This window comes from Gopherus flavomarginatus, chromosome 1, assembly GCF_025201925.1.
Source record: "Gopherus flavomarginatus isolate rGopFla2 chromosome 1, rGopFla2.mat.asm, whole genome shotgun sequence".
In the NCBI taxonomy this organism is placed as follows: Eukaryota; Metazoa; Chordata; order Testudines; family Testudinidae; genus Gopherus; species Gopherus flavomarginatus.
Window position 1 is genome coordinate 237,389,900 of NC_066617.1, and position 27,214 is coordinate 237,417,113.

Genomic DNA, 27,214 nt, shown 5'->3' on the forward strand with positions numbered 1-27,214 from the left:
TTTGTGAAATGTATGTAGTTGTTTTTCGCTCTGGTACAAAAAATATTTCCAGGAGGTTACATCCTGGTAGATTCTAGATGAATGTTACTTTGCTAGTTTATTTTTTCAGATCCAGTGAATTCTGTTGTGCACCTTGACAGAAAAGCTAAAGTGGAAGCATTATGTATCCTGAGGAAATATAGTTTACAGAAAAGTGCACAGTAAGCCAAATCTTGGTTTTCTTATTCATGCAAGTAGATCCATTGACTTCAATGGGACTATGCACCTGAGGAAAGCAAGCAGGGTTTGTCCCAATGCATATTAAATGCTATTGAATATGAGATTCCATATTCTATCTTCAAGTTATCATTATCTGCTCTTGGTTCTTTGTCTCATGCTCCTTATTGAACTTTATTTTTAAATCTAAAATTTTCTTTCATAATGTGACTGAAACTGCTGCTGAATAAAGTAAAACTTCATTGGTAGGGGATGACTTCTAGAAAGTGTCGCGGAGTAGTTCATAAAACCACAAGAAGGCAGTCATAACTCACAAGTGCTGCAGAAATCAAAAAGATTGTCTGTGCTCATTTGTTTGTACAGCTTTGTTTTTCTAGTAGTTTTTGTGCCCATTTATAGTAAACGCTAGTAGAAGGAAGAAATGTAATCTTCATTAAAGGCCTAAATTAAACCATAACAATGTATGCTATATAATTTTAAGACTACTGATCTCCTGTTCATTCTTCTGTTAATGAAGTTTAGATTTTGACAGCTGTCTCTCTAGGAGATTATTAACTATGATGGCCAGTGAAGAAACACTGAAGTCTCTGGAGTTTTTGTAGCACTAGATCTTGACTTTATTTTTTCATTAAATCACTCAGAAAAATATTGATCAATTTTATTTTGCTGGCTCATATCTTTTTGATGTGTTATGGGTTGTAGCTTTATAGATTTCACTATAAACTAGAATAAACACAATCTGTTAGGTAAATTAAGAATAATCTTTGAAATCATTCACAGGAATTACATAGGATCAGAAAAGTGTCCTGGGGAAGATATTTTACTATCATTTTCTTTCCTACCTATCGATAAAAGTGAAACATGGATACCAGTGTTGCACTGAAGTCCACAGAGAAATTAGGCTGATACTTTCTACACATAACACCATTCATAATTTGACATAATTTGGGACGTAGTTTTTCTTAAAATAGTATTGGCGGCAAATCTAGATGATTAAATTCCATATCTATTGTTAGGCTGTATGTTATCCATGGTAATTAATTTTGGTTTGTGTTTACAGGGATGCAATTAAGTCTTCAAAATAGATCATTAGACATGTCAAAGCTTCATAACTTCTTCTGACAAGCAGTGATCCTTATAGCTTCATTCTACTGGGCTAGCTGGAAATCCAGGTTTACTTTTCTGCAGCTTATGTAATTGTGACATAACTATGGGTTTTGTTCAGAAATCAGTGTATTTCATTTTGCTTTGAAGGATCATACAATAGAGAGTTCTCCTACTCAAAGCAATAGATGCACTCCAAATATGTATTCCAAAATACGGACTACCATTTTGGATTTCTTCCCAGGGAAACTCAGCCTGTGGGTATCAATCTGTGGAGTTTCCTAGCAGTCCTTTTGGGTGTTCCTCTGCCCTCCCCATGACAGATGCCTGGGGACCAGCCCCCAAAACCAATGAAGTGTATCCCTGGGATCTGAGCTTATCTTAGATGGCTCTGTACTCATGCAGACCATCGTATGCAAGCCTTGTGCCTCCATGCTGGCTCTTCCAAATGCTGCCCTGAGAATTACCCTCAAGAGGAACAAGCAAATAGAAGCTAACACTGTCTATATCCCTGGGTTCAGTTAGGAAAGAAGCCCAGGTTGTTCACCAACTCCCTCCTCGTTATCTCCAAATGTGCAATGCTGGATCCTTACCCTTCCCTTTCTCTCCAGTCAAGTAGTTCCTGCAGGATTGGAGACTGTAGGAGAGGCATATCACAGAGGCAAAACTCTCCTGCTCTTCAGTGACAAGTTCCCTTCTACATAGGGGGGGAGGGATAGCTCAGTGGTTTGAGCATTGGCCTGCAAAACCCAGGCTTGTGAGTTCAGTTCTTGAGGGGACCATTTAGGGAACTGGGGTAAAAATCTGTCTGGGGATTGGTCCTGCTTTGAGCAGGGGTTTGGACTAGATGACTTTCTGAGGTCCCTTCCAACCCTAATCTTCTATGACATGTATGTTAAAGGGAACATGGGGGCCCTAAGCAGAACTTCAGGAGCTGACCTTGTGGGTTTGGGTCTATTACATGACTTATTTAATTCAGTCAGCTCTTGTTATCATTTGTTTCATCCATGGCATTGTATCAACTGAAAAGATTAAGGGATTTTCACTTCCGAAGATTCATGAATCATCAACAACATGCAGCTCTTCATTGATTTTCAGCTTAGTAGTAAGTACAATAATGTTTTACTGTATTTTGCCCCACTTAACTTAAAAACCTACCTGATTGCCCCCACATGACCTGCCTAAGAAGATTTTGTGAAAATGGGAGTTTGATATGGATCAGTAGTTAGCAAATCTGTTAGGCTATGTCTACACAGCAGTAAAACACTCATGGCTGGTCCTTGTCAACTGACTTGGGCTTATGAGGTTGCAAAATTATGGCGTAGATGTTCAGGCTTGGGCTGGAGCCCGAACTCTGGGATCTTGTGAGGTAGGAGGGTCCCAAAGCCCAGGATCTACTCTCAGCCTGAATATCTACTCTGCAATTTTTCAGCCTCATAGCTCAAGTAGGATGAGCCTGAGTCAGCTGACATGGGCCAACCCAGGGTGTTTAATTGCTGTGAAGACATTCCTTTAGTGTCAAAAGAGTTTCTTGAACAGAGGTCTTGCAGAAGCTTCTTTAATCTGGCATCCTGTGATTCCCCACAGAAAAACACTGAGAATCTCAACAAAAGGCAGGTCCACTAGTTGCTTACTGGTCATCAGTGGCCAGGAAGGACATGTGTCCTTAGTGGAGAAACTAGACACTGTACAGACAAGGACATGCCCTTACACTGGGTTGGAAAAGATAAAGAGCTCTTCTGGGCTTGTGTTGCACTAACAAGGCACACCTGCAATGGCAGAAGAGAGGGTAAACAACAGACAATGGGACCTGGAGGAGCCTAGAGAGCCCTGCCCTTCCCCACAAATGGTTGAGAATGTGGGAAAACTATGCCTGTTACAAAGGGTTTTTTTAAAAAAAGCCTTAGAGAGGATAGCGGCCAGCTGCTCTGCTCAAGATGGAATCGGAGTGGTGGTAAAAGTGGGTGGCAGAGATACTACGAGATATGAACCAATCAAGACTTTAACTTCACTTCCCAACTGATGAAGGAATTATGCTTCCTTCTGAAGGTCCAGTCCCTGAAAACCTTGATATACCAACCACAGATTGATGGTTTAGTAGAGCAGTTTAATAACACCCTGGCAGGAAAATTAAAACACTTTGCTAATGACAACCCTAAGCAGTGGGACTGGGTACTTCCACCAGCCCTTTTTGGCATTGGGGAGATCCCACAAACCTCTACAGAGCTCTTCTTATTTGAGTTTCTGTATGTCTGCCAACCGCAAGGCATCTTGGACTTGCTATGAGAAGGGTGGGAAGAGCAAGATGTTAGTGCCTTATGTATGACTCAATATATTCGAATTAAGAGAGAAAATTAGAAACATAAGGATGTTCACCAGGGAGAATTTGAGGAAGGCACCAACCCTAAGAAGACCCACTGGGATGGGTAGTTCAAGGAAATGTTCAGGGAACTGAAAACATGACTATGCCAGTCAGCCGTACTCTTCAACCCTGATTTTTCCTGGACATTCATACTACATACAGATGCTTTGAACATCGATCTCGGCACTGTTCTCTCACAGGACTTTGGAGGAGAAGAAAACCCCGTCCTATACCTAAGTAGGAAGCTATTCCTTAGATAAAAGTCATACTCAATTATTGAAAAGGAGGCATTAACGATCAAATGGGTGGTAGATGCCTTCAGGTTTTACCTGTTGTGTAGCCACTTCTCCCTATTCACTGATCCGAATCCACCGTATGCTGGATTCAGACCTTGAGGGACAAGAACCCTCTTTTAATGAGATAGTATCTTGCATTACAACCCTATAGTTTCTGAGCAGAACACCAGACCACACTAACTCTGATTTCTTGTCACAAGAGATCGGTGATGGAGTCAAACCCCCACCCCCCTTCCCTGTGAACGGCCATCCCATCATGAGGGGAAGGGTATGTGAAGGGACATGCCCTCACACTGGGTATGAGGAGGCTAATGAGCTATTCTGAGCCTACGATGTGCTAATAAGGTGCATCTGCAAGGCTTGTTGAACTTGGAGGAGGAGGAGTCTAAAAGGGGAAACTTAGCATAGGCGTGTACTAAACACAGATAGCTAACTTCTTCACTATGCAATCTGAATCCCACTTTCTGCAAATTAGAGAAAGTTAAACAGATGTGAAGAATGCTATTCCCTGTTCAAATGGATTTATTTCCATATTCCTGAAGATGGATTGCTTGTCATTTTTGGTTAGGTAAAAAGGAATCCCCAAGACCCTATGAGAAATTCTCATTGATGTATTTATGCTGTATATGGAGTTATACATGCAAACACCATAAACACAGTTAATTAGTTAGTGAGTGAATGGTGGGAGAGAGTTATATCAGTTAGGAGAAATTGCTGTTTCACAGCATAGAAATGTTTAGACTGCAGAGGTTGCTGACAGGTTAATGAAAAATATTGGGAATAAGATGTCTGTCTGAGCTGCATTTGTAGTGTTGTAAACTCATGCTATCTTCTTAATGTTTGCTTTAGCAGCAGCTGTTGATCTGTCTACTCAGTAGCTCTGTTTCATGCAGGGGACAGGTTGTCATATGAAGGACTTGTTTCTACGCTTCTCTCTTCATTTATGGGGCTTTTGTTTTTGACAGAAAAAGCTTTTTAAGAATAGGAGTTTCAATCAAAAGTGAATCAAAGATTGCAGAAAGGAACAGACTTTCAAAAATGATAATAGCGACATAGGGATTGTCATAATAGATCAGACAAGTAGTTCATTTAGCCCAGCCTCTTATCTCTAGCAGTGTCAGGTATCAGATACTTCAAAGGAAGGTTCAAGAAATCTCATAATGGAAAATTATGGAATAAGATGCCAATGAGGGAAGTTATTTTTGTCATGGCTTGCCTCCATAGCTGGCAGTTTCCAGTTGCTTTGGAGGGATAATACTTGTGATAATACTTATTAAAAGTACTTCTCTGTTCCAGGCCATGGGTAGAAACAAGGTTCTTGAACCTTTCAGTGCTTTACATGCTTACAAATCCTCTGATCTGGCAAGGTGCTAAGAACTTTCCGTACACTGCTGGATTCCCTCTGTTTCCATTTACTGTGGAGTGGAAGGCACAGAACACCTGTGCTTTGTATCTTGAAGGATCATCCCCAATGACATTACTGGCTGGGCAACTCGATAGTGCAGTGTGCATGCACACCTGTCAGAAGCAAAGCATCTAAATATCTTTGTTAGTTTCTTTATAAATACTTGTTTTTCATGTTTTCATCAAAAGCTTGAATTATGTACTTGTAATATTTCCAAGGCAAATGGCTTTGTCATCTTTCACTTTCTAATCACTTGCATTTGAATTTTTGGTTCATTTGTTTTAAAATTCAGAAGGAAATTTTCAAAGGCAATCTGGCCTTAAATGTACAGGTCAAGTACAATGGTCAGATCATGGTCCCATTAAAATCAATGGTAAAACTCCCATTGTATTAAGTGGGACCTGGATTTGACTCTATAAAAATACAGATCATGCAAGAGAATCTAACAGGTAGAATCTCCAAGCTAAAATTCAAGAATTCAGATACTTTGAAACATAAAGTTCTATCCAGATGGGTTTTCATTTAAAAAAAATCACTTCTTGAATGTAAATGTTATTTGTATTAGTCATTTGCAAAGGGAGAGGAATCAGGGTTTAGAATTCTAGTTTCCATATTGTTCAAATAAAGCACTGAAAAATTGCTCTTTCACCTCATAAAGGACAGTCTAACATTCATGTTAGTTTGTACGCAGCTGACTCTCCTAAGTGATGGTTTTATGTGACCCTGAACTTAGAATTGTTTTTTAATTGAACACATACTAGTTTACAGTAGGAAAATGCAAATGCTTGTAGATGTAAAACATTAAAAAGAAAGAAACCCATCCATCTGGATATTTGTTGAGGTATTGTTCCAAGTACCAGATACAATTAAAAAACAAGAATGCTTTTTCTGTTTCAGTAGAAGGGGCTATCTGACTAGGAAATAAAACAATGTCACTACTAATCTGTTGTTGCAATCATTGCTATTTTGGTTACTTTTTTACGTGAAGAAGTAAGAAGATGAAAGTAGCACTTAAAATATTGCTTTAACATTTCCAGTGGCTAGATTTGTAAAGGGAATCAATACATTCTAGAGTGACATTGAGGATAACAGGGGTTGGACTAGATGACCTCCTGAGGTCCCTTCCAACCCTGATATTCTATGATAACACTAAAGCATTCCCACTCGTGTGTTCTTTATAGAGATCCTAAAGTTTTATTTCAACTATTTATGTCTTTTTAAGGGGTTGTGCATGACTTCTGTTTTTATATGTAACTATTCTTGTGTCTATAAACATTGTAGCTAGTAAAATTCTAAAATAATCTCAGCTAAATATGAGATTGTATGTATGAAGCAGGGGCTTTATATTAGATAATTGTGAAGATGAAAAGGCAAGTGCCCATAAAATATTGAAATCAAATTATATGAATCAAGAGCGTTTTAAGACTGCTACTAAAATGAGCTTTGGATAAGTGGAATACCGATTGCTCCTCTTTATATATATCATCTTCTTAGATATTCTAGCAAATAGCTGTGATGCTAAAAACATTTACTCTGCCATAATTCTTGTTAATTCAGTGTTTTTAGTATCTGTCCTTGTACTTCATAATGGGCTGATCCAAAGCCTGTAGAAATCAATGGACACATTTAAAATGACTTCAGTAGGCTTTGGATCAGGTCCAGTATGCAGGTCCAAATTCAGAAAGTGTATGTACTATGTCCCACCACCATTCTCTCTCTATTTTATTCACATAAATGTGAAAATCAATGTTTATAATTCAAGTCCTAGCCAAGCAAAGTGCTTAAGCATGTGCTTAGCTTTAAACATGCAAGTTGTCCTGTTGATGTCTGAGAGTATTCATGTGTTTTCAATGCTTTTGCTGTATCAAGGCCTTTGTGTCTGCTTTAAGGGAAAAAATGGACAAAATGATTTTCTTTCCTGTGCTTTTATCCACAGACCCCACTATGCAGAGTAGGTGAAAAATAAGAGAAGATTTGGGAATTTTAGGTAAACTTACGCCCCTGGGGGAGGAAGGACGGTAGTGGTTTTAATCCACCTTTGCATTTTATCAATTGTGAGCTACTTTGGGGGCTGTAGAGACCCCTGTCGTAACTTAGATGCCCTAAGATCTTGTTAGAGTTACACCAGCCTTCCCTGTCAGCTGGAGCACTGCCTTGAATCTCCACAGTGCTGCCTGATATGCTCTGACACATTCCTTCTGTTCTCAGTTCTGCCCCTCAGCCTGCCTCTACAATCAGTGCTGGGTGAGGGAATCCTCAGAAGGCAGCCTTATGGCTGGGTTCCTCTGTGACTATGCTGGGGGAACTCTCTCCCAGTTGTAACCAGGGCTTTTAAGGGACCTTTATGCCATGCTAAGCCTTTTACCCAATGAAAAGAGGCCAAGGCAGGGATGAGGACCTCACCCAATAACAACTAAACAATTGTCGGGATTGTTACTGATACCGTGTTTATATTGTAACATCAGTTTCCAAACAGAATTAGAAGAGAAGTTCAGCCTAAAAACTGATGGCATGATCTGGGCAATTTTTAATGACATATTTAATATTAATATATATATTTTTCTTTTTCTTTTGCAGAACAATGGCTCCCTTGTTTGGTGCCAGAATCATAAACAGTGTTCAAAGGTACGTGCTTCTTTAACTACCCAGAAGATTTCGCTCTTTTTTTTGGAAATGAAACTTGTCTTCTGAAGGAACTGGTAAAGATTTCTTCTGAAAAACACTCGCTATGATAAAACATAGTCCTGTGATCTTTATAGGTAGATAAAACACCCAGAGAGCCATATCCTCTGCTGGTGGAAATGGGAATAGGCCTAGCAGAGGTGGGCAAACTATGGCCCCCGGGCCACATCTGGCCCATGGGAACCCCCCAGCCCAGCCCATGAGCTCCTGCCTGGGAGGCTATCCCCCTGCCCCTCCCCCACTGTTCTCCCTCCCCCGCAGCCTCAGCTCAGCTCATTGAACCGCCAGCCACCAGTGCTCCAGGCCGCACAGTAAGATGGCAGAGGAGTTCGGGGTGGTGGTCAGGGGTGGGGGGTGTGGATAGGGGATGGGGCGGTCAGAGGGCAGGGAACAGGTGGTTTGAATGGGGGCAGGGATCCCGGGAGGGCAGTCAGGAAGGAGGGGGGGTTGGATGGGGTGGTGGTGGGTAGTCAGGGGCGGAGGGTCTGGGGGTGGTCAGAGGACAGGGAACAGGGGGTGGTGGATGGGGCAGGAGTCCCGGGGCAGCATCAGGGGGTGGGGAATGTGGGGGTTGGATGGGGTAGGAGTCCCTGGGGGGCTGTCAGGGGGCGAGAAGCGGGGGGGGGGTTGGATTGGGTTGGGGGCTGGGCTGGGCACAGCCTCCCCTAACCAACTCTCCATACAATTTTGAAAACTCGATGTGGCCTTCAGGCCAAAAAGTTTGCCCATGCCTGGCCTATAGCAATCTGGAATTATACCTGTGTACACCGACTGAAAATCTGACCCATAATTTCTATCTGACACAATGTTTTAGAAAAGTGAGTGAAGCAGCCAATCTTGTTAAAGTGTACGTCCAATAACTCTGAAATACTCCAACATTAGACATTTCGTTCAGTTGGCTGCTTAATATACAGCATAGGATTGAATTCTTTGACAAAATTATTTCACAAATCCCAGTGACTCTACTGTTACCCTTTCTCAAGATGATTCTTTGACCCCAAAAGCTTAGGGGGTAAGTGAGCTGATAACCAACTGATTTTGCTGGACAAGAATTTTGCTAGGTTGCCTGGAGAGAAGCAACAATGCTTCAGCAGAGTTAGAGGGTTAAAGTGGAACTGCAGGGTCTAGTCACTGACTGCTCTTTTCATAAACACACAATATTAGATGCATCCATTTCCTACCTTAGTAATTCACCTGAAAACTGTGAAGAATGAGGAACTGTGGAAAAAGGCTACAGACCCTAAATCTCCATGATGTAGGCTTACAATAATTTAGGCATTGAATCATGTAGTGATCTATATTTGTTGTTTATTCCCTGATAGATTTACTATAAATGAGATCAAAACCCAATAGCATTATAATGGAATAGATCACTTACTAAAGAGGTGCATTGGTTAGTTGACATAGCTGAGTGTACTCTGTTTTATGAAACCCAGACTTCCCATACGCAAACAGGTTTGTGCATTACTGTTTTAATGTATTCTGCTTAAATGCTGATGCTAATATTAGCTCTATCATATGGTGATCCTTGGTATATATTGTATCAACATCTCCACAGTAAGAATTTTAGATCATGGAGGGTCTAATCCAGCTCCCTTTGAAGACAATGGCATTTTTCCAGTTGATGATGCTAGAGGATCAGTTCCTTATTGAGTATGCTGTTGCATGAAAATCAGAATACAACACAGAAAGATTATTAGTCTTATCAATGATAAAGATGCTATATTTGTAAGTTACATTGGCTGCACATGAATAGTAGCATGTTGGGATCAGAAGAAAGGGTGAAAAATATTCCTACTATAGCACTTCTCAATTTCAATACTCAGCCATCCTGAATTCTCAAGGAAACAGGTTCTACTTGTTACACTGTTACAGAGAAACCTCGCCACCCATAAAAGAGGTTCATTCAGAGTATGTGATACATCATAATTAAATCACCTCCTTAAGAATGTGCAGGGACTTTCACGTCCTTTCAATGATCTTGATGTCGTTTTCCCTTTTTATTATTGAGGCTGATACTGTACCTCTGCTAATCTCTGAAAGGAACTCACTGAATGGCTTTTGTCTGCATGAAAAAAGAAGGAAACAAAAATGTGGCCCAACTGCTAAAACAGGGCAGAGGTTAAATGAACATCCATTTGAGTCAGTGCCAAGTGCATAGCAGCCATACAACATATCTTATCTAACATGAATTTGAGGGCAACCTTTAGATTGAATTACTGTCTTGAAAGGAATGAAAGACTGAATGTTCCAAGTTAAGATTTTTTTTTAAACTGAAAACATGACTATTATTCACATCTTGTATTGCTGAATGCTTAGAGTGGCCATGATAGCTTGTCTTACCATTTCCTAGTAGGTGGAAGGGTAACATAAATATTTTGCATAGCAAGAATAGGTTTGGCATGTATAAGGAAAATAAATAAATATTTATTAGACTGTATTCTTAGTGGTGCTGAGTCCATGGGAAATGTGATTTCCCAGAAGGTTTTTGCAGCAGGATTTACCCCATCATATTTTGTAATTTATAATTAAATAGATGGTTGCATAAAAGCTGAGATTTCAAAGTAGTGTGGAGGATTTTGCCAGACATCTTCTCTCCATATTCCCTCCACTGCTCTGGTCATCTCAACCAGAGTGTAAAATGAAGACAATTTTTTAACATTTCAGAACAAATTTTTGTAAGTTCACCACCCAACTTTCACAGGGTACCTTTAGTTTTGTTCTCACTGTCCTTACGGGCACAGTTTTGTGGGGCAAATAACTATAGGCACAAGCAATGGCAATAGATGTTACCTTTTACCTTGTTAGCAAGTGCACTCAGATAGTTACACATTAAAACGACATCATTTGCCACCACAGCGATTTACATCTCATATATGGCAGAGAAGTTTGTCAAGAAATCATGTCAGTAGCACATGACATCTCTCTGAGAGACTGTGTGGTTAATTCATTGATTTATTTTTACATTCCATTATTTAAATTAGTGAAGTTTTTTTAATCAAATCTGTAGACAATTTTAGAGAAAAAGGAAATTGGGTAGTAAGAACAAGAGGTTTGAAAGGCCTTGGAATGACCAGGCACATCCCTTGTGTTTTGTACTTGTGCATTCCTTACCACCTAGATGTTTTACAACAAATATTTAACTTACAATTTCCTAACTATTTAAAATCCATTACGTAGGATGAGAAAAGTAAGAGATAAAAGAGAACAATTATGTCTTCCACTTTGTCTCCCTATGAGGATTGTTCCCCTATCTTATATTTTTCTAGAGTTTTCTTCATTGGAGGGACAGATCATTCTCTCCTGTGGTAAAACCTACAAGTGGGAACTTTGGGGAAGAAAATGCCTCTTCCCCCAAATCATTCTATCGGGGGGAGAACTTAAGTTTTCTCATTGTAAAGGCCATGGCTCCCTGTTTTAGCCTCTTGTTGGCCTAGGATTAGCCCCCATGACTCTTCTGAATTCCTCCTAGTAGTAGCATGGCACAGCTGAAGATCGAGTCCATAAACCTTCTACATCATTTTGTGTATATGTAGTAACCTTTTTGCCAGTCTAAGGAAATATTGTGTACATCTTTAATGCTGCTGTTTTTCTTTTTAAGGAAGCTCTTTATAAGTTGAACACAGTAATAAATAAAATACAATGGAAATTCATGTTGTTGATCTCAGTAACTCTGAAGTTACAGCAAGATATTATACCAATATCCTCTAATACCAGTGTGTGGGATAGTCTTGGTGGCTTGAAAACCGGAAATGTAAATGGAATATACCTGAGAACCATTATTTTTTTTTTCAAAGAGATGCAAATGTAATGAACAAAATTGATTACAGTTCTTACAGAACCAACTACAGACCAGTTTCAAATGACCATTTAGTTTTTGTTATTTTAATGGAACAGGTCACAAAAGCATGATTAAGAATGCAAGATATGCACTGGTTTCATATGTATGATTTAATCTAATAAGATATCTCCAGTGACCCATTTCACAAGATAAAACTGAAGAGCACATTTGAAGACACTCTCCTACTTGTATATTAATAGATGGGCAATTTCAAAACTGTTGGTGGCCTTTTATAATCATTAAGACAATCCCCATAACTACAGAATAAATAAAAATAAATAAATTACCATTATTCATTGAACACACCCACTGCCAGCATGGACTCTAGCATCTTCATTTTGGATGCTGGCATCTGCACAGATTTCCAGGGAAGTCAGAGGGACTCCATGGGATATTGGGGACTGTCTGTATGGATCTCATTGCAGACCTGAGACAGCAACTGGTAACACGTCCAATGATAGAGATTGCAAGCCTGAACATTCTCTCACTGAAGTCAATGGGAGTTTTTTCACTGACTTCCATGGGAGAAGGATTGGGATCTGTTTATTGTTTTAATTTCCTGTTATCATTTCTATTTAATTTTCTACATTTTTTGTTTTCTTTGTTAGAAAATATCCCCTATATATTATGGTTTGGTAATTTTGCTTTTCCTTTTTCCTAATTTCTCTTTCCCGTCTCTCTTAATCTTGCCACCTTCTCTTTATGGAAAGACAGTTGTTAAATGGTAAAGCAGTCACATACATACAAAGACTTCAGAGTCCATATATCAGATTCTTAGCAGTATGGGTGAGTTTACTGGCTTGAAAGTCTCTCTGGAATACATCCCCAGCTTGGATGGATCATTCAGTCCTTTGTTCAGAGCCTCAGTTTGTGAAGAAGTTACTCCAGAGGTAGGAAGCAGGATTGGAGACAAACAAGATGATGCAGCTGCCCTTTATATTCCTTTTGCAATGTGGCTTATACTTCCTGTGTTCCAAAATCAAGCTTTACAGCACATGCCGTGGAAAGGCCTTAAAGTTCTATCTGAAAGCATACCACATGCCTTGCTGATTCATAAAATGTATCCCCTAGTTCCTTTCAATGGGTTCGTTGTGCAGTTGATGACCCTTCATGGGCCATCGAACAGGCTAGGCAGTGCTGATGCCAATCTGTCTGGGGGTGTCATCCAGAAACACTGCACAAGTTTAGAAATACAGATATACCCTACATAGCTGTAACTCATAATACAAAGGTGATACAAACATATAAAAAAGATTATCTTACTTGGCAAATTGTAACATTTTTGCAGATACCTTACCTGGCATATCTGTCATGATTCATCATAATTTTAAAGTATTGGTATCCATAAAATCATAAACTGTTTCACATACACCATACAGCATCATACTGGCCACCAAGGTGTAAGAGAGAAAGAAAGTCAGAGAGGAGTCTTGGCAGTTTGTAACTACCAGAATGTCACTACCAGAACACAGGCTTGTTCTAGACTTGATTTTAACAAATAGGGAGAAACTTGTTGAGAATTTGAAAGTAGAAGGAAGCTTGGGTGAAAGTGATCATGAAATCATAGAGTTTGCAATTCTAAGGAAGAGTAGAAGGGAGTACAGCAAAATAGAGACAATGGATTTCAGGAAGGCAGATTTTGGTAAGCTCAGAGAGCTGATAGGTAAGGTCCCATGGGAATCAAGACTGAGGGGAAAAACAACTGAGGAGAGTTGGCAGTTTTTCAAAGGGACACTATTAAGGGCCCAAAAGCAAGCTATTCTGATGGTTAGGAAAGATAGAAAATGTGGCAAAAGACCACCTTGGCTTAACCACGAGATCTTGCGTGACCTACAAAATAAAAAGGCATCATATAAAAAATGGAAACTAGGTCAGATTACAAAGGACGAATATAGGCAAATAACACAGGAAGGCAGAGGCAAGATTAGAAAGGCAAAGGCACAAAATGAGCTCAAACTAGCTATGGGAATAAAGGGAAACAAGAAGACTTTTTATCAATACATTAGAAGCAAGAGGAAGACCAAGGACAGGGTAGGCCCACTACTCAGTAAGGAGGGGGAAACAGTAACAGGAGACTTGGAAATGGCAGAGATGCTTAATGACTTCTTTGTTTCGGTCTTCACTGAGAAGTCTGAAGGAATGTCTAATATAGTGAATGCTTACGGGAAGAGGGTAGGTTTAGAAGGTAAAATAAAAAAAAAGCAAGTAAAAAATCACTTAGAAAAATTAGATGCCTGCAAGTCACCAGGGCCTGATGAAATGCATCCTAGAATACTCAAGGAGTTAATAGAGGAGGTATCTGAGCCTCTAGCTATTATCTTTGGGAAATCATGGGAGATGGGGGAGATTCCAGAAGACTGGAAGGCGGAAAATATAGTGCCCATCTATAAAAAGGGAAATAAAAACAACCCAGGAAACTACAGACCAGTTAGTTTAACTTCTGTTCCAGGGAAGATAATGGAGCAAGTAATTAAAGAAATCATCTGCAAACACTTGGAAGGTGGTAAGGTGATAGGGAATAGCCAGCATGGATTTGTAAAGAACAAATCATGTCAAACTAATCTGATAGCGTTCTTTGATAGGATAACGAGTCTTGTGGATAAGGGAGAAGCGGTGGATGTGATATACCTAGACTTTAGTAAGGCATTTGATACGGTCTCTCATGATATTCTTATAGATAAACTAGGAAAGTACAATTTAGATGGGGCTACTATAAGGTAGGTGCATAACTGGCTGGATAACCATACTCAGAGAGTAGTTATTAATGGCTCCCAATCCTGCTGGAAAGGCATACCAGTGGGGTTCCGCAGGGGTCTGTTTTGGGACCGGCTCTGTTCAATATCTTCATCAACGATTTAGGTGTTGGCATAGAAAGTACTCTTATTAAGTTTGTGGACGATACCAAACTGGGAGGGATTGCAACTGCTTTGGAGGACAGGGTCAAAATTCAAAATGATCTGGACAAATTGGAAAAATGGTCTGAGGTAAACAGGATGAAGTTCAATAAAGATAAATGCAAAGTGCTCCACTTAGGAAGGAACAATCAGTTTCACACATACAGAATGGGAAGAGACTGTCTAGGAAGGAGTATGGCAGAAAGAGATCTAGGGGTCAGAGTAGACCACAAGCTTAATATGAGTCAACAGTGTGATACTGTTTCAAAAAAAGCAAACGTGATTCTGGGATGCATTAACAGGTGTGTTGTAAACAAGACACGAGAAGTCATTCTTCCACTTTACTCTGCGCTGGTTAGGCCTCAGCTGGAGTATTGTGTCCAGTTCTGGGCACCGCATTTCAAGAAAGATGTGGAGAAATTGGAGAGGGTCCAGAGAAGAGCAACAAGAATGATTAAAGGTCTTGAGAACATGACCTATGAAGGAAGGCTGAAGGAATTGGGTTTGTTTAGTTTGGAAAAGAGAAGACTGAGAGGGGACATGATAGCAGTTTTCAGGTATCTAAAAGGGTGTCATCAGGAGGAGGGAGAAAAACTTGTTCACCTTAGCCTCCAATGATAGAACAAGAAGCAATGGGCTTAAACTGCAGCAAGGGAGATTTAGGTTGGACATTAGGAAAAAGTTCCTAACTGTCAGGGTAGTTAAACACTGGAATAAATTGCCTAGGGAAGTTGTGGAATCTCCATCTCTGGAGATATTTAAGAGTAGGTTAGATAAATGTCTATTAGGGATGGTCTAAACAGTATTTGGTCCTGCCATGAGGGAAGGGGACTGGACTCGATGACCTCTCGAGGTCCCTTCCAGTCCTAGAGTCTATGAGTCTATGAGGCAGTCTTATCTAGCAGTCAGAGTAGGAGTTTAGAACCCTGCCAGGTCAGATACTAGGAGATCAGAGTCTGAGATATGCCAGAGGGCAGACCAAGAGTCAGGTGTCACGAGGCAGGCAAAGACAGGTTACCAGGAGATCAGAGTCAGGCAGTAGGAGCAGGTAGTGCAAGGGAAACAGTGCTAAACTGGGGTAACCTAGTTTCATGGACAATTTCCTGTTCTTGTGCTTGGTTTAAATAAAAGAAGGAAACCAATCAGGACCCCCAGTATTCTGCCAATCAGATCCCTGGACTGGAGCCCTCTGTCAGAGTTGAGCTTCCAGTTCTGGTAATTGTTAGCAGGTCACTGGGTGACAGGTTGGTAGAACCCTGCACAGATACAAAATTTGCGTCCGCATCCAACCCACGATCCACAAAAATGGTCCATGGATTAAAAGCAGATATCCATGGATTTGCAATGTTCTACAGGTTGGAACTTATTGACTCATAAGAGACAGGTGGACTGACATTTGAGACCTGCAGTCCCTGACATGAGGCAAGAGGTCAAGGCAGAATTCAACACAGCTGGAAACAGATGAGGCCATGCAGGTTGTGGCCACCAGAGAGAACAGATGGAATATGGAAGCTGTGGACGATATCTCTCAAGATCCAGCTCATCCTATGGATGGGAGCTGGGCCCAACCTTTAAGAAAATCCAGCTTACCCACAAAGAGATCTCCAATTATTCAAGGAAATCAGTTGATCCTTATTGGGGATTTGATACTCAGAAGAATGAAAGGAACATTCTGCAAGAAACTGGCAGGCAACAGGATCCAAAACATGAGACATCACTCTAAAGTTGGTTAAGCTTCTGGAGCTGTTGGGCAAGGATCCATTGGTGGTGGTTCATGCTGGCACTAATGACACTACATTGCAGTATAGTTCCCAGATAATGAAGACTTTAGGGAATTCAGAAGCATGCAAAAGAAGAATGTCCAAGTGATCTTCTCAAGATCCTTCCTGTCCCATAAGTGAAGGAAGGGAGAAGATTCTGGAAATGAACCATGGATGAGGTAAGTGGTAGAAGGTTTTAATTTTGTGGGACATTGGTCCACCTTCTGTGGGGAGAAAGGGCTGTACAATTTGCATGGCCTCCACCACAGTAGAATGGGAACTGGTCTTCTCAGGGACATGCTGGGTAGAGTAGTCAGGAGAATATGAAACTAGTAGCAAAGGGGAAGATAAAAAGCGGGATGATATGAGTACTCATTTAGCATAAAATTGAGATGTTGAGAATAAAATTTATTCAGGAAACCAAAGGATGTGAAGAGAAGAAATTCTTTAATTACCTACACACCAAGGCTAGGAGTCTGAGTAACAAACTGGAAGAACTGAAATTTCTCTTTTATGACTACATATTTGATCTAGTTGGTATCACTGACACTTGGTGGTATGATTCATATGATTAGAATATTAAAAATCAGTGGTTATAACCTATTTGAAGGATTGGGCTGGCAAAAGGAGAGGGCTATGACACTTTGTAAAAAATGGCATTACCTGTTTCCTAGTCACTGAAAACTCAGAAGAAAATTATCTTGAATACTTGTTGATCAATGTCCTAGCAGATAAAGCGCAAGATGGGGTATTAATAGGCGTCAGTTACAGATCACCAAGTTATACTAGGGAACAGGTTGACTTGTTCTTTATGCACCTACCTATAATGCATAGGGGAAAAATCCGCATAATAATAGAGGATTTCAATATGAGTGACAAGTATCAGAGGGGTAGCTGTGTTAGTCTGGATCTGTAAAAGCAGCAAAGAATCCTGTGGCACCTTATAGACTAACAGAGGTTTTGGAGCATGAGCTTTCATAGGTGAATACCTACTTCATCAGATGCATGTAGTGGCATACACTGACAGTCTTATGCCGCCAGTAGGAAAACATCCTCAGAATTTCTTGATATTATAGATGACAAACTCCTAACTCCTAACTCCAACTCCTAACTCAAAAAGTGTTGCATCCAACATGGAGGAATTCTATATTGGACCACCTTGTCTTGACGAAGTTCATAGGAATTGATCACAAAACAAAAAATTAATGGTATCTTAGGCACAAGTGATCATGACTTGATCACAATTATAATGTGCAAACAGAATGAAGTCCAAATCAATTAAAAAAAAAAACTACTAGGTGCTTCAGTCTAGTAGAAAAGGATATAACATGACCCAATGTCTAGATGTTAACGCTAAATTAATTCAGTCTGGAAATAGGGCATACATTTTTAAAGTGAGAGTAATTAACAATTGCAGGAGTTCTCAGACTTTTGTACTGGGACCCCTTTCACATAGCAAGCCTCTGAGTGCAATCCCCCTTATACCCTAAAAACACTTTTTTATATATTTAACACCATTATAAATGCTGGAGACAAAGCAGGGTTTCAGGTGGAGCCTGACAGCTCACGACCCCCCATGTAATAACCTCACAACCCCCTGAGGGGTCCCGACCCCCAGTTTGAGAACCCCTGAACCACTGGAACAATTTAACGAGGGTGGAGTGGATTCTCCATCACTGACAAATTTTAAATCAAAATTGGATGTTTTGCTAAAAGATTTACTCTAGGAATTCTTTTGGGGAAGTTCTACGGCCTGTGTTAATACAGGAGGTCAGACTAGATGATCACAATGTTCTCTTCTTGCATTAGAATCTATGAATCAAAACTTGTGCTCTTCTAGACACAGCTGTGAAAGTAATCAGAATAGTTTGGCTCCGGGTAAGTGATCCACTTTGATAACCGAAGTAAAAGTAACAATATTCTAGTGAGAACTAGGATTTTTTTCTGCAAAGAAGGGGCATAAAATTGTAATTCCGTCCTGAGATATTTTTGACATAAACACGTCAGTATGAATGGTAAATACACATCCAACAATTATTCAAGAGACAGCCTACAGTAGGCTAAATATGGGTATGTCTACAGTGCAGGAAACAAAACAAAAAACATGGTCAACTGACTCAAGCTTGTGGGGCTTCTGCTATGGGGCTAAAAATAGAAGTGTAGTCATTCCCACTTGGGCTGAAGCCCAGGCTATGAAACACATCCCCTCAGAGTAGGGGTAGAGAAAGGTGACTTGGACCGGGCTCTCCCCTGACCGCAACCCACACTCCTCATCTGGAGCCATCCTACTCTGCGAAAACAGACTTCTGCTGCCAACTCATATTGTCATTCCTATAACTCAAGTAGTATCAGTTTGATCAGGGTTAAAAATCTGCTGATGACACATGATATGGGAGTTGTTATAGCTGCACATAATATAAATTGTACGTACACACAGAGAGGGGAAATTAAAATAACCTGATTCAGATTGCAAAGTCAAGCATTCAAAAGTTAGGAAATGCCATGGGATCCCTGCCTCATTCATTCTTCTTCTTTAATATGGCTTCAAAGCAGCAATGCTAGATGTCCAAGTCTAGGCTGGGTGATCCAGTTGATTGCTTCAGGTGACAGGGAGTGGATGGAGAGATACCATTGGGCTAAGATTATTTAGGATGTTGATTGATGAGGAGTATAAAAATATTGCTAGAGCATGCAGGAGTATAATCAGGAAGGCCAAGACACAATTGGAGTTGCAGCTAGCAAGGGATGTGAAGGATAACAACAAGAGTTTCTACAGGTATGTTAGCAACAAGAAAGTGGTCAGGGAAAGTGTGGGACCCTTACTGAATGTGGAAGGCAACATAGTGACAGATGATGTGGAAAAAACTGAAGTACTTAATGCCTTTTTTGCCTTGTCTTCACAGGCAGCTCCCAAACTGGTCACTGGGCAACACAGTATGGGGAGGAGGTGAGCAGTCCTCAGTGATTAAAGAACAGGTTAAGAACTATTTAGAAAAGCTGGACATACACAAGTCCATGGGTCCAGATCTAATGCATCCAAGGTGCTGAGGGAATTGGGTGATGTGATTACAGAGCCATTGGCCATTATCTTTGAAAATTTCTGGTGATCGTGGGAGGTCCCAGATGATTGGAAAAAGGCAAATATAGTGCCTATATTTTAAAAAGAGAAGAAAGAGAACCCAGGGAACAACAGACCGGTCAGCCTCACTTCAGTCCCCAGCAAAATCATGGAGCAGGTCCTCAAGGAATCTATTTTGAAGCAGTTGGAGGAGAAGAAGGTGATCAGGAACAGTCAACATTAGATTCACCAAGGGCAAGTCATGCCCGACCAACCTGATTGCCTTCTATGAGGAGGTAACTGTCTGTGTGGATATGGGGAAAGCAGGGGATGTGGTATATCTTGACTTTAGCAAAGCTTTTGATACAGTCTCCCACAATATTCTTGCTAGCAAGTTAAAGATGTATGAATCGGATGAATGGACTATAAGATGGATAGAAAGCTGGCTATATGGTTGGGCTAAATGTGTAGCGATCAATTGCTCAATGTCTAGTTGGCAGCCAGTATCAAGCAAAGTGACCCAGGGGTCTGTCTTGGGGCTGGTTTTGTTTAACATCCTTATTTATGATCTGTATGATGGGATTAATTGCACCCTCAGCAAGTTCGCAGATGACACTAAAATGGAGGGAGAGGTAGATTCACTGGAGGGTAGGGATAGGGTCCAGAGTGACCTAGAAAAATTGGAGGATTGGGCCAAAACAAATCTGATGAGGTTCAACAAGGACAAGTGCAGAGTCCTGCACTTAGGAAGGAAGAATCCCATGCACCACTACAGGCTGGGAACTGACTGGCTAAGCAGCAATTCTGCAGAAAAAGACCTGGAGGTTACAGTGGACAAGAAGCTGGATATTAGTCAGCAGTGTGCCCTTGTTGCCAAAAAGGCCAATGGCATATTGGGCTGTATTAGTAGGAGCATTGTCAGCAGATCGAGGGAAGTGATTTTTCCCCTCTATTCGACACTGGTAAGGCCACATCTGGAATTTTGCGTCCAGTTTGGGCCCCCCCCACTACAGAAGGGATGTGGACTAATTGGCGAAAGTCAAGTGGAGATCAACAGAAATGATTAGGGGCCTGGGGCATATCACTTATGAGGAGAGGCTGGGGGAACCGGGCATATTTAGTCTGTAGAAGAGTAGAGTGAGGGGGCATTTGATAGCAGTCTTCAGCTACCTGAAAAGGGTTCCAAAGAGGATGGAGCTGTTCTCAGTGGTAGCAGATGAGAAAACAAGGAGAAATGGTCTCAAATTCCAGTGGGGAGGTCTAGGTTGGATATTGAGAAATACTATTTCACTAGGAGGGTGGTGAAGCACTGGAATGCATTACCTAGGGAGGTGGTGGAATCTCTATCTTTAGAGGTTTTTAAGGCCTGGCTTAACAAAGCCCTGGTTGAGATGATTTAGTTGTGGTTAATCCTGCTTTTAGTAGAGGATTGGACTAGATGACCTCCTGAGGTCTCTTCCAATCCTAATCTTCTATGATAGTTTGAAGTCCATTTCTACAGTCACAAGTAGGATTGTGTTTCAGTCTCCATTTATGGAGCAGGTGGAAGCATTTGCCATGTAATATGTGGACGTAATTCAAAGTAGACCATATTTTCCATTGAAGTAAAAAGCCATTGGATTCTTTGGTTGGTTCTTTGATGAGGTGTTTATCTGGGACACTGGCATCTTTCTAGCTTGCTCACCATTAATCTCTAGGGGAAAAAAACCCTGAGTCTTTGAGCTCTTGCACTAAAAGCAAAAAAGGTTCTCTGGATTGAGTTGGAAACTTGGTATATTATTTAGGTCTTTGTGTATTGGAAGATCCTTGTTACCTAAAATATTATAGAACCCCTGAAGAATTCTTATGTCACAGTAACTTGGGTTGGGTGGATATGCATCAATATGGGAAGACATGGTTGTGACACTGATTTTATTGTTCCCGTAATAATCTGCATGAAGGTGTTAAATCGAGACTCAACGAGTGATGTGTGCGAGCTATGTGCCTGAATGGATGAGCAATATTGTGCACCAGAGTAGACAAGAGCCAATGAAGCAGTAGTAGAGCATTTGCATCAGCTTCCCAGATTGTCCTTGCCAATTTCTCTGTGAGATTTACACACATCTTTATTTTGTCTTGAATATTTTTAAGGTGCTAGTGGTTTTCATCTAATGTCAATCCAGTATATGTCAGGGTGGGATTGTATCTTATCTGCTGGTCAAAGAAATTCTTGTGTAGTTTTGCCCTAGTTTTTCAAGTGTTTAGATGAGATGATGACATGACAGTTTTAGTGAGGTCTGGTTTTAGCCACTAATATAAGAAATATTCTTCCATGATTTTATGATCCTTAGCTGGGATTTGCTCTGTGGTCGGTAAATCCCATGCCAGTGTGATCAAAGCATCATCATCTACATAGACAAATTTCCATAATGATTTTGAGGAAGGCTGCTGGTGAAAATATTAAACAGGATCATGCTAAGACTGATCCCTATGGTAGGTCATCATTAATAGCATATGGCCTGCTGACTGGGTCACAAGGAAAACATGAAACCTGTGATTGGTCAGTATGTATCAGTAGAATGTTATTGTTGCATTGCGTGGGATAATTTTGTTGGCTTTTAGGAGGAGGCCATTGCTCCATATGGCAGATAAATCTAAGAAAGTTGCCCCAGCTTGAGTTTTCCTTGGAATCTGACTTCAGTGTCTGTTCTTAAGGCTAATATTTGGTCAGTACAGCTGTAGCCTGGTCGGAAATCCACTTGTTAATTTGGTAACATTGTGACAAGCAGCCTAATTCTTGCTAGTAATATTTTCTCCATGAGCTTGTATAATGTGCAGAGGAGTAATACAGGCCAATACAATGAGGGATTGGCAATGTCAATGACCATAGCCTTATGCCAGATCCTCAGGACAAGCCCTAAGGAATGGATATCAGAGAATAGTGCTGTGAGCCATTTCTGTCCCTTGGCTCTGAGGTTTTTCAGAAATTCCATGAAGACACCTTCAGGAACTGCAGCTTTCCTGGCTTTGGTGAGTGAGGGCCTTATTTACCTCCTCAACAATGCAGGGCACTGATAGAGGGGAGGAGGCAGGCAGTGAAGTCTCTGTGCACTTTGAACTTAATAGACTTGTCCCCTGGTGGTTTTGAATTCATAAGTAGCATTTAGTGTTTTGATGTTTGCAGCCCCAAGCTGAGGCAGCAATAGCCAAGCTTTGTGGCTGGAGTGAGTAAAGTCCAGAGCTCCAAAGAGCTTGATCCATCTTTGATGGTATGCTGAATTCAGAGACTCTAATAGGGGTGTTTCAGTGTTCGGGTCACCAGACATTTGGTATTCCTTTAGTAGCCTTTCTGTTTCTGTTTTCCAGCATGGGGATTATCCTTTTCAATACCCATGAGACATATTTTTCTTGCAGGTCTTCAGACAAACTCGGTAAAATGATCAGAATTTTTGGGCTTTGTTAGGGTTGCCTTACCAGTCGCAGTGAATCCTAGCTAGGATTGCTGGGAGTTCAGGGCCAATGTAGATGATCACCAATCAATGCTGTCTGAGTGGGAAGTTGCTAAGAATAGTTCTGGAGGCATTCTGAGGGATTCCAAACTAGTCTTTGGTGAGGAAACAGAGACCAATCTCTGTTCTAACAGGCAGAATGAAAAGCGCCTCTGTCCTTTGCATCAAAAAGAAGGTGTGTGTCTTTGTCTGATGGCCAATCTGCAGAATAATTACTATTATAGTCCATGTTGTGTGATGGCTATAGAAATGATCGTTCACGTAGCTGGGTGATAGGCTGTTGGTACTGAGGGAAAAAGCCAGTCTGTATTTGATGGTTTATACACCTTAACTGCTATTATCTTGCCAATTCTTACTGAGATAGTGATGGTTCTGAGGTTGCTCCTGCACCTCCCATGGTATAATCCTTGATGACCTGCTTGATGTATGTGGCAAGGCTGTGTTTCAGGTGATGGAGGGAGGCAACAAGATTATAACCGGCGATATGGCAGTGTGATTCTTGGGCATCATCTTTGATATGGGCTTCTTGCAGGGTGGTATCAATCATCTCTTGAATGACACAAGCTAGGTCATAGTTTTTAGATTAGGACATAACTTTGATGTTCAGTTGGCAAATTCATAGAATGGGGCCTATGTTCTTTTTGAAGTGGCTCTGAGAGGAATCCTTTTTGCACATTAACTGTTTCCATTGCTGTTCAATCCAGGACTTCACTGGGTGATATTTGGATGTTGATTTGATGGCATTAGCTGTGCCTTAACATGTAACAGGGCAGATCATGAGAAGCCTGTCATCACCTGTCACCCTCATTCAGTGCCCAGACTGGAGTATATACAGGCAGAATTAAGACTGCACTGTAATAATACTGGCACTTCTGACTTTGGAATGCTTAACTTTGCAATCTAAATAAATGTTCTGTTAACTTCCTTATTTTGTGTGTAATAAATACATTTATACTGGGCATAGACATTACTGGGGCAGGGACTGTCACTTGATACATATTTATACAGCGGGGTGCCGACATAGAAGGCCTTTAGTCACTATCACGTAAATGTTAAATATGCATTTTAGGACAGGAAATAAAGAATAATATAATATTCTAATGAAATTGCAGGGGAGATTTAGATTGGCAAAATGCAATTATGCAAGTTGGATATGGCCAAGGCAAGACATATAAGTTTTGAATTACAATTAGTTATATAGCTGCCCTGTAGCTTAAAATAATCAATACTGTAACTTTGATTATACAAGTTTCAACTCATGCCCAACACTAAGGTTTATTCTTCTTTGATGTGTGGTTATAACTCTCATTAGCATTCTAAGAATTATAATCTACATTGTCTCTAAATACCAAATAATTCATTTTTTATCTATTCTTATGAAGGCAGTGGCAAAAAAAATCTTCTGTTTATAATCCCATTACTTTCAATGTACAGATGACTAGACAGACAGAATACCCAATGTCAGGTCAGACATTTGTACTATTTCGTCTTGGAGGTTGTTTATTTATTTATCATTTTTACATTTTAAAAAGAAGTAGCCTTTGTAATCCATAATCAATCATTGAAAATCATTCAAAAGGTTCAGATTTATTCAATAATTAAAAAGGCCTCAGATAACCAAGCTTGACTTAGTTTATTAAGCAATTGTTAGTCAGCACATAACAGAAAATATATGTTACTAAATCAAATCCGTTAGAACCTATCCCTGCAGCAGTGATAAGTCTGATCTCAGTGATCTCAGCCGTTCCATTTCTGCCTCCCTGCATTCCGCCTGTCTCAATTATAGATTCCTGGCGGTAGGGGGATGGAGGGCATCTACAGTTTTAGCTTCTAGCAGTGCCTCTCTTCTCCCTCATTTTAGTACATTTTGAGACTTTCTGCCATGTTTCATATATTTATTAACTGCATATTTAATGTCTGCTGTTTACTCAGGTTTTTTTGTTGGTGATGGTACCTGATGTTCGTATATTTCTGTCTACTGTGATTTAGACATTGCTGGGCACTGTATTAAAGGTCCTTATATCTTTCTTAACAAGTTTAGCAATCTTATATTTTCCCTCCCTTAACATGACCCTCAAAGCATCATGGGGAAGACTGGCTTAAAGGCAACACCTTCTAGTTATCAGTGTTCTGTGAGTTGCTTTTTATATTTCTAAAATTAGACTTCAGGGACAAAAGTCCCATGCTCAGAATCTGTTACTGGAAGTGTCGATCTCAGTTGTGGATTCTGCTGTCCTTTTGTCAGCAGAATTCCCACTGTCAGTGGAAATTTTACATACAGAGTCCTCAGTAGAAGTTTGCAGCACAGAGAGAAGGATGTTGCCCAGTTACAGTAATCAGTGTATGCATGTTTTTCTTAAGCTATTCTTCTCCATCTTCACTTGTAATTCCCCAGTGTTTTTGACAGTGAAAAATAATATGCTTGATTTATTCTTTGAATAGCTGCTCTCATCTGGCAATTTCATTATACAGATCTTCAAGAGGAAATACAGGTTGCTTAAGGGGTGTGGGAGGAAAAGAGAAAATATTCTCCTCCATTTCATGACTGAAATCTCCTATGATACATGTTAACCCATTCCCTAGAAACAAGGCATAATTTTTCTTGCAAATGTCATCTCTGATCTATTGCACACAAATTAAATACCCAATTCTGCCACATTTATTTATGTTGATTAGTACCTTACTCCATGTGTAGGCCCACTGAACACAAAGGGCCAGATTCTGCTACCTTACTGTTGTTGCCTAGTACCCTCCTGAACAAATAGCCCTATTGAAGTAAATTGAACTATTTGTGTCATTCAGTGTGAGCCAGCTTATCAGAATCTTACCAAATGAGGCTAGTTGTGGAGGAAGAACTACTCAGCATGAATAAGGGTGACAGTATCAGGCCTGAAGTGGCTTTATTTGCACACAGGACAAGATTCTGCTTTGATTTTGCTTTGAATACCTGCACTGATTCCCCATCTGCTATACATCTAATTTAAACTTAGAAGCTCTCCGTAACTCTGCCTTTCCTTCCTTATTCTCCTTTCAGACTCTTCACATTCTTGTTCCCTGTCTCCTTTGTTCTGCCAGTGCTCCCTGTTCATTTGTCTTGCTCACCCAATCACATCCCTGCCTTCTACTTATATATGCCCCTTATGCATTGTATGGCCTCTCTCTGCTCATCCACATTAACCGCTATATAAACCCCCTTAACAGCCCACTTCTGCTGTGCTGATTACAACAAATCAAATTGAATTGTATATGTATATAATGTATATAATTTGCCTATTTCAGAGTAGCAGCCGTGTTAGTCTGTATCCGCAAAAAGAACAGGAGTACTTGTGGCACCTTAGAGACTAACAAATTTATTTGAGCATAAGCTTCCATGGGCCCACTTAATCAGATGCACAGAATGGAGCATAGAGTAAGAAGATAGATAGAGAGAGAGAGAGGGAGAGAGAGAACATGATAAAGTGGAAGTAGCCATACCAACTGTAAGAGGCTAATTAATTAAGATGAGCTATTATCAGCAGGAGAAAAAAAACTTTTGTAGTGATAATCAAGATGGCCCATTGTAGAGCATTGACAAGGTGTGAGGATACTTAACATGGGGAAATAGATTCAATATGTGTAATGACCCCGCCACTCCCAGTCTCTATTCAAATTTGCCTATTTGCTGTTCCCTTTCCCCAAACCTCTGTCTACATGTCTGGTCTTAGATTGTGAGGTCCTGAAAGCAGAGATCAACTTTCTCATGCGTTTGGAAAGTGCTGAACATTTATTTGTTGTTGTTTCCATAAATTAAAAAAAAACAAACAAACCCTAATAATAATTTATACCAGTGCAAATCAAGAGTGACTCACTGAAAAGGCGAAGTGTTGCAGATTTATACTGGTTTAAAGGAAAGCAGAATTTGCCCCTGATGAGCATTTTATACAACAAGATCCTTAAAGTACAGGTCATTTTTGTTACAGATCCTTCTACAAGTTTCAAAATTCTTGAGCAGTTGAAGTTCAAAAGACCAGCAGGCTTAATTTAGCACTGTGTGTGCAGTGGCATTTACAAGGAGTGGAAATAAATGGGAATCATCATAATGCACCGTGAATCTCAGTCTGACTTTCTT

General features: G+C 40.3%; 1 protein-coding gene across 1 annotated transcript in view; it reads left to right on the forward strand.

Moving 5' to 3' along the window:
• Positions 1-27,214, forward strand: part of ANOS1 (anosmin 1) — a 194,478-nt gene that overhangs the window by 24,740 nt on the left and 142,524 nt on the right. Inside the window, exon 2 of the mRNA XM_050963697.1 lies at positions 7,961-8,008. Coding sequence (XP_050819654.1) covers positions 7,961-8,008 — 48 coding nt within the window. The remainder of the gene's footprint in view (positions 1-7,960; positions 8,009-27,214) is intronic.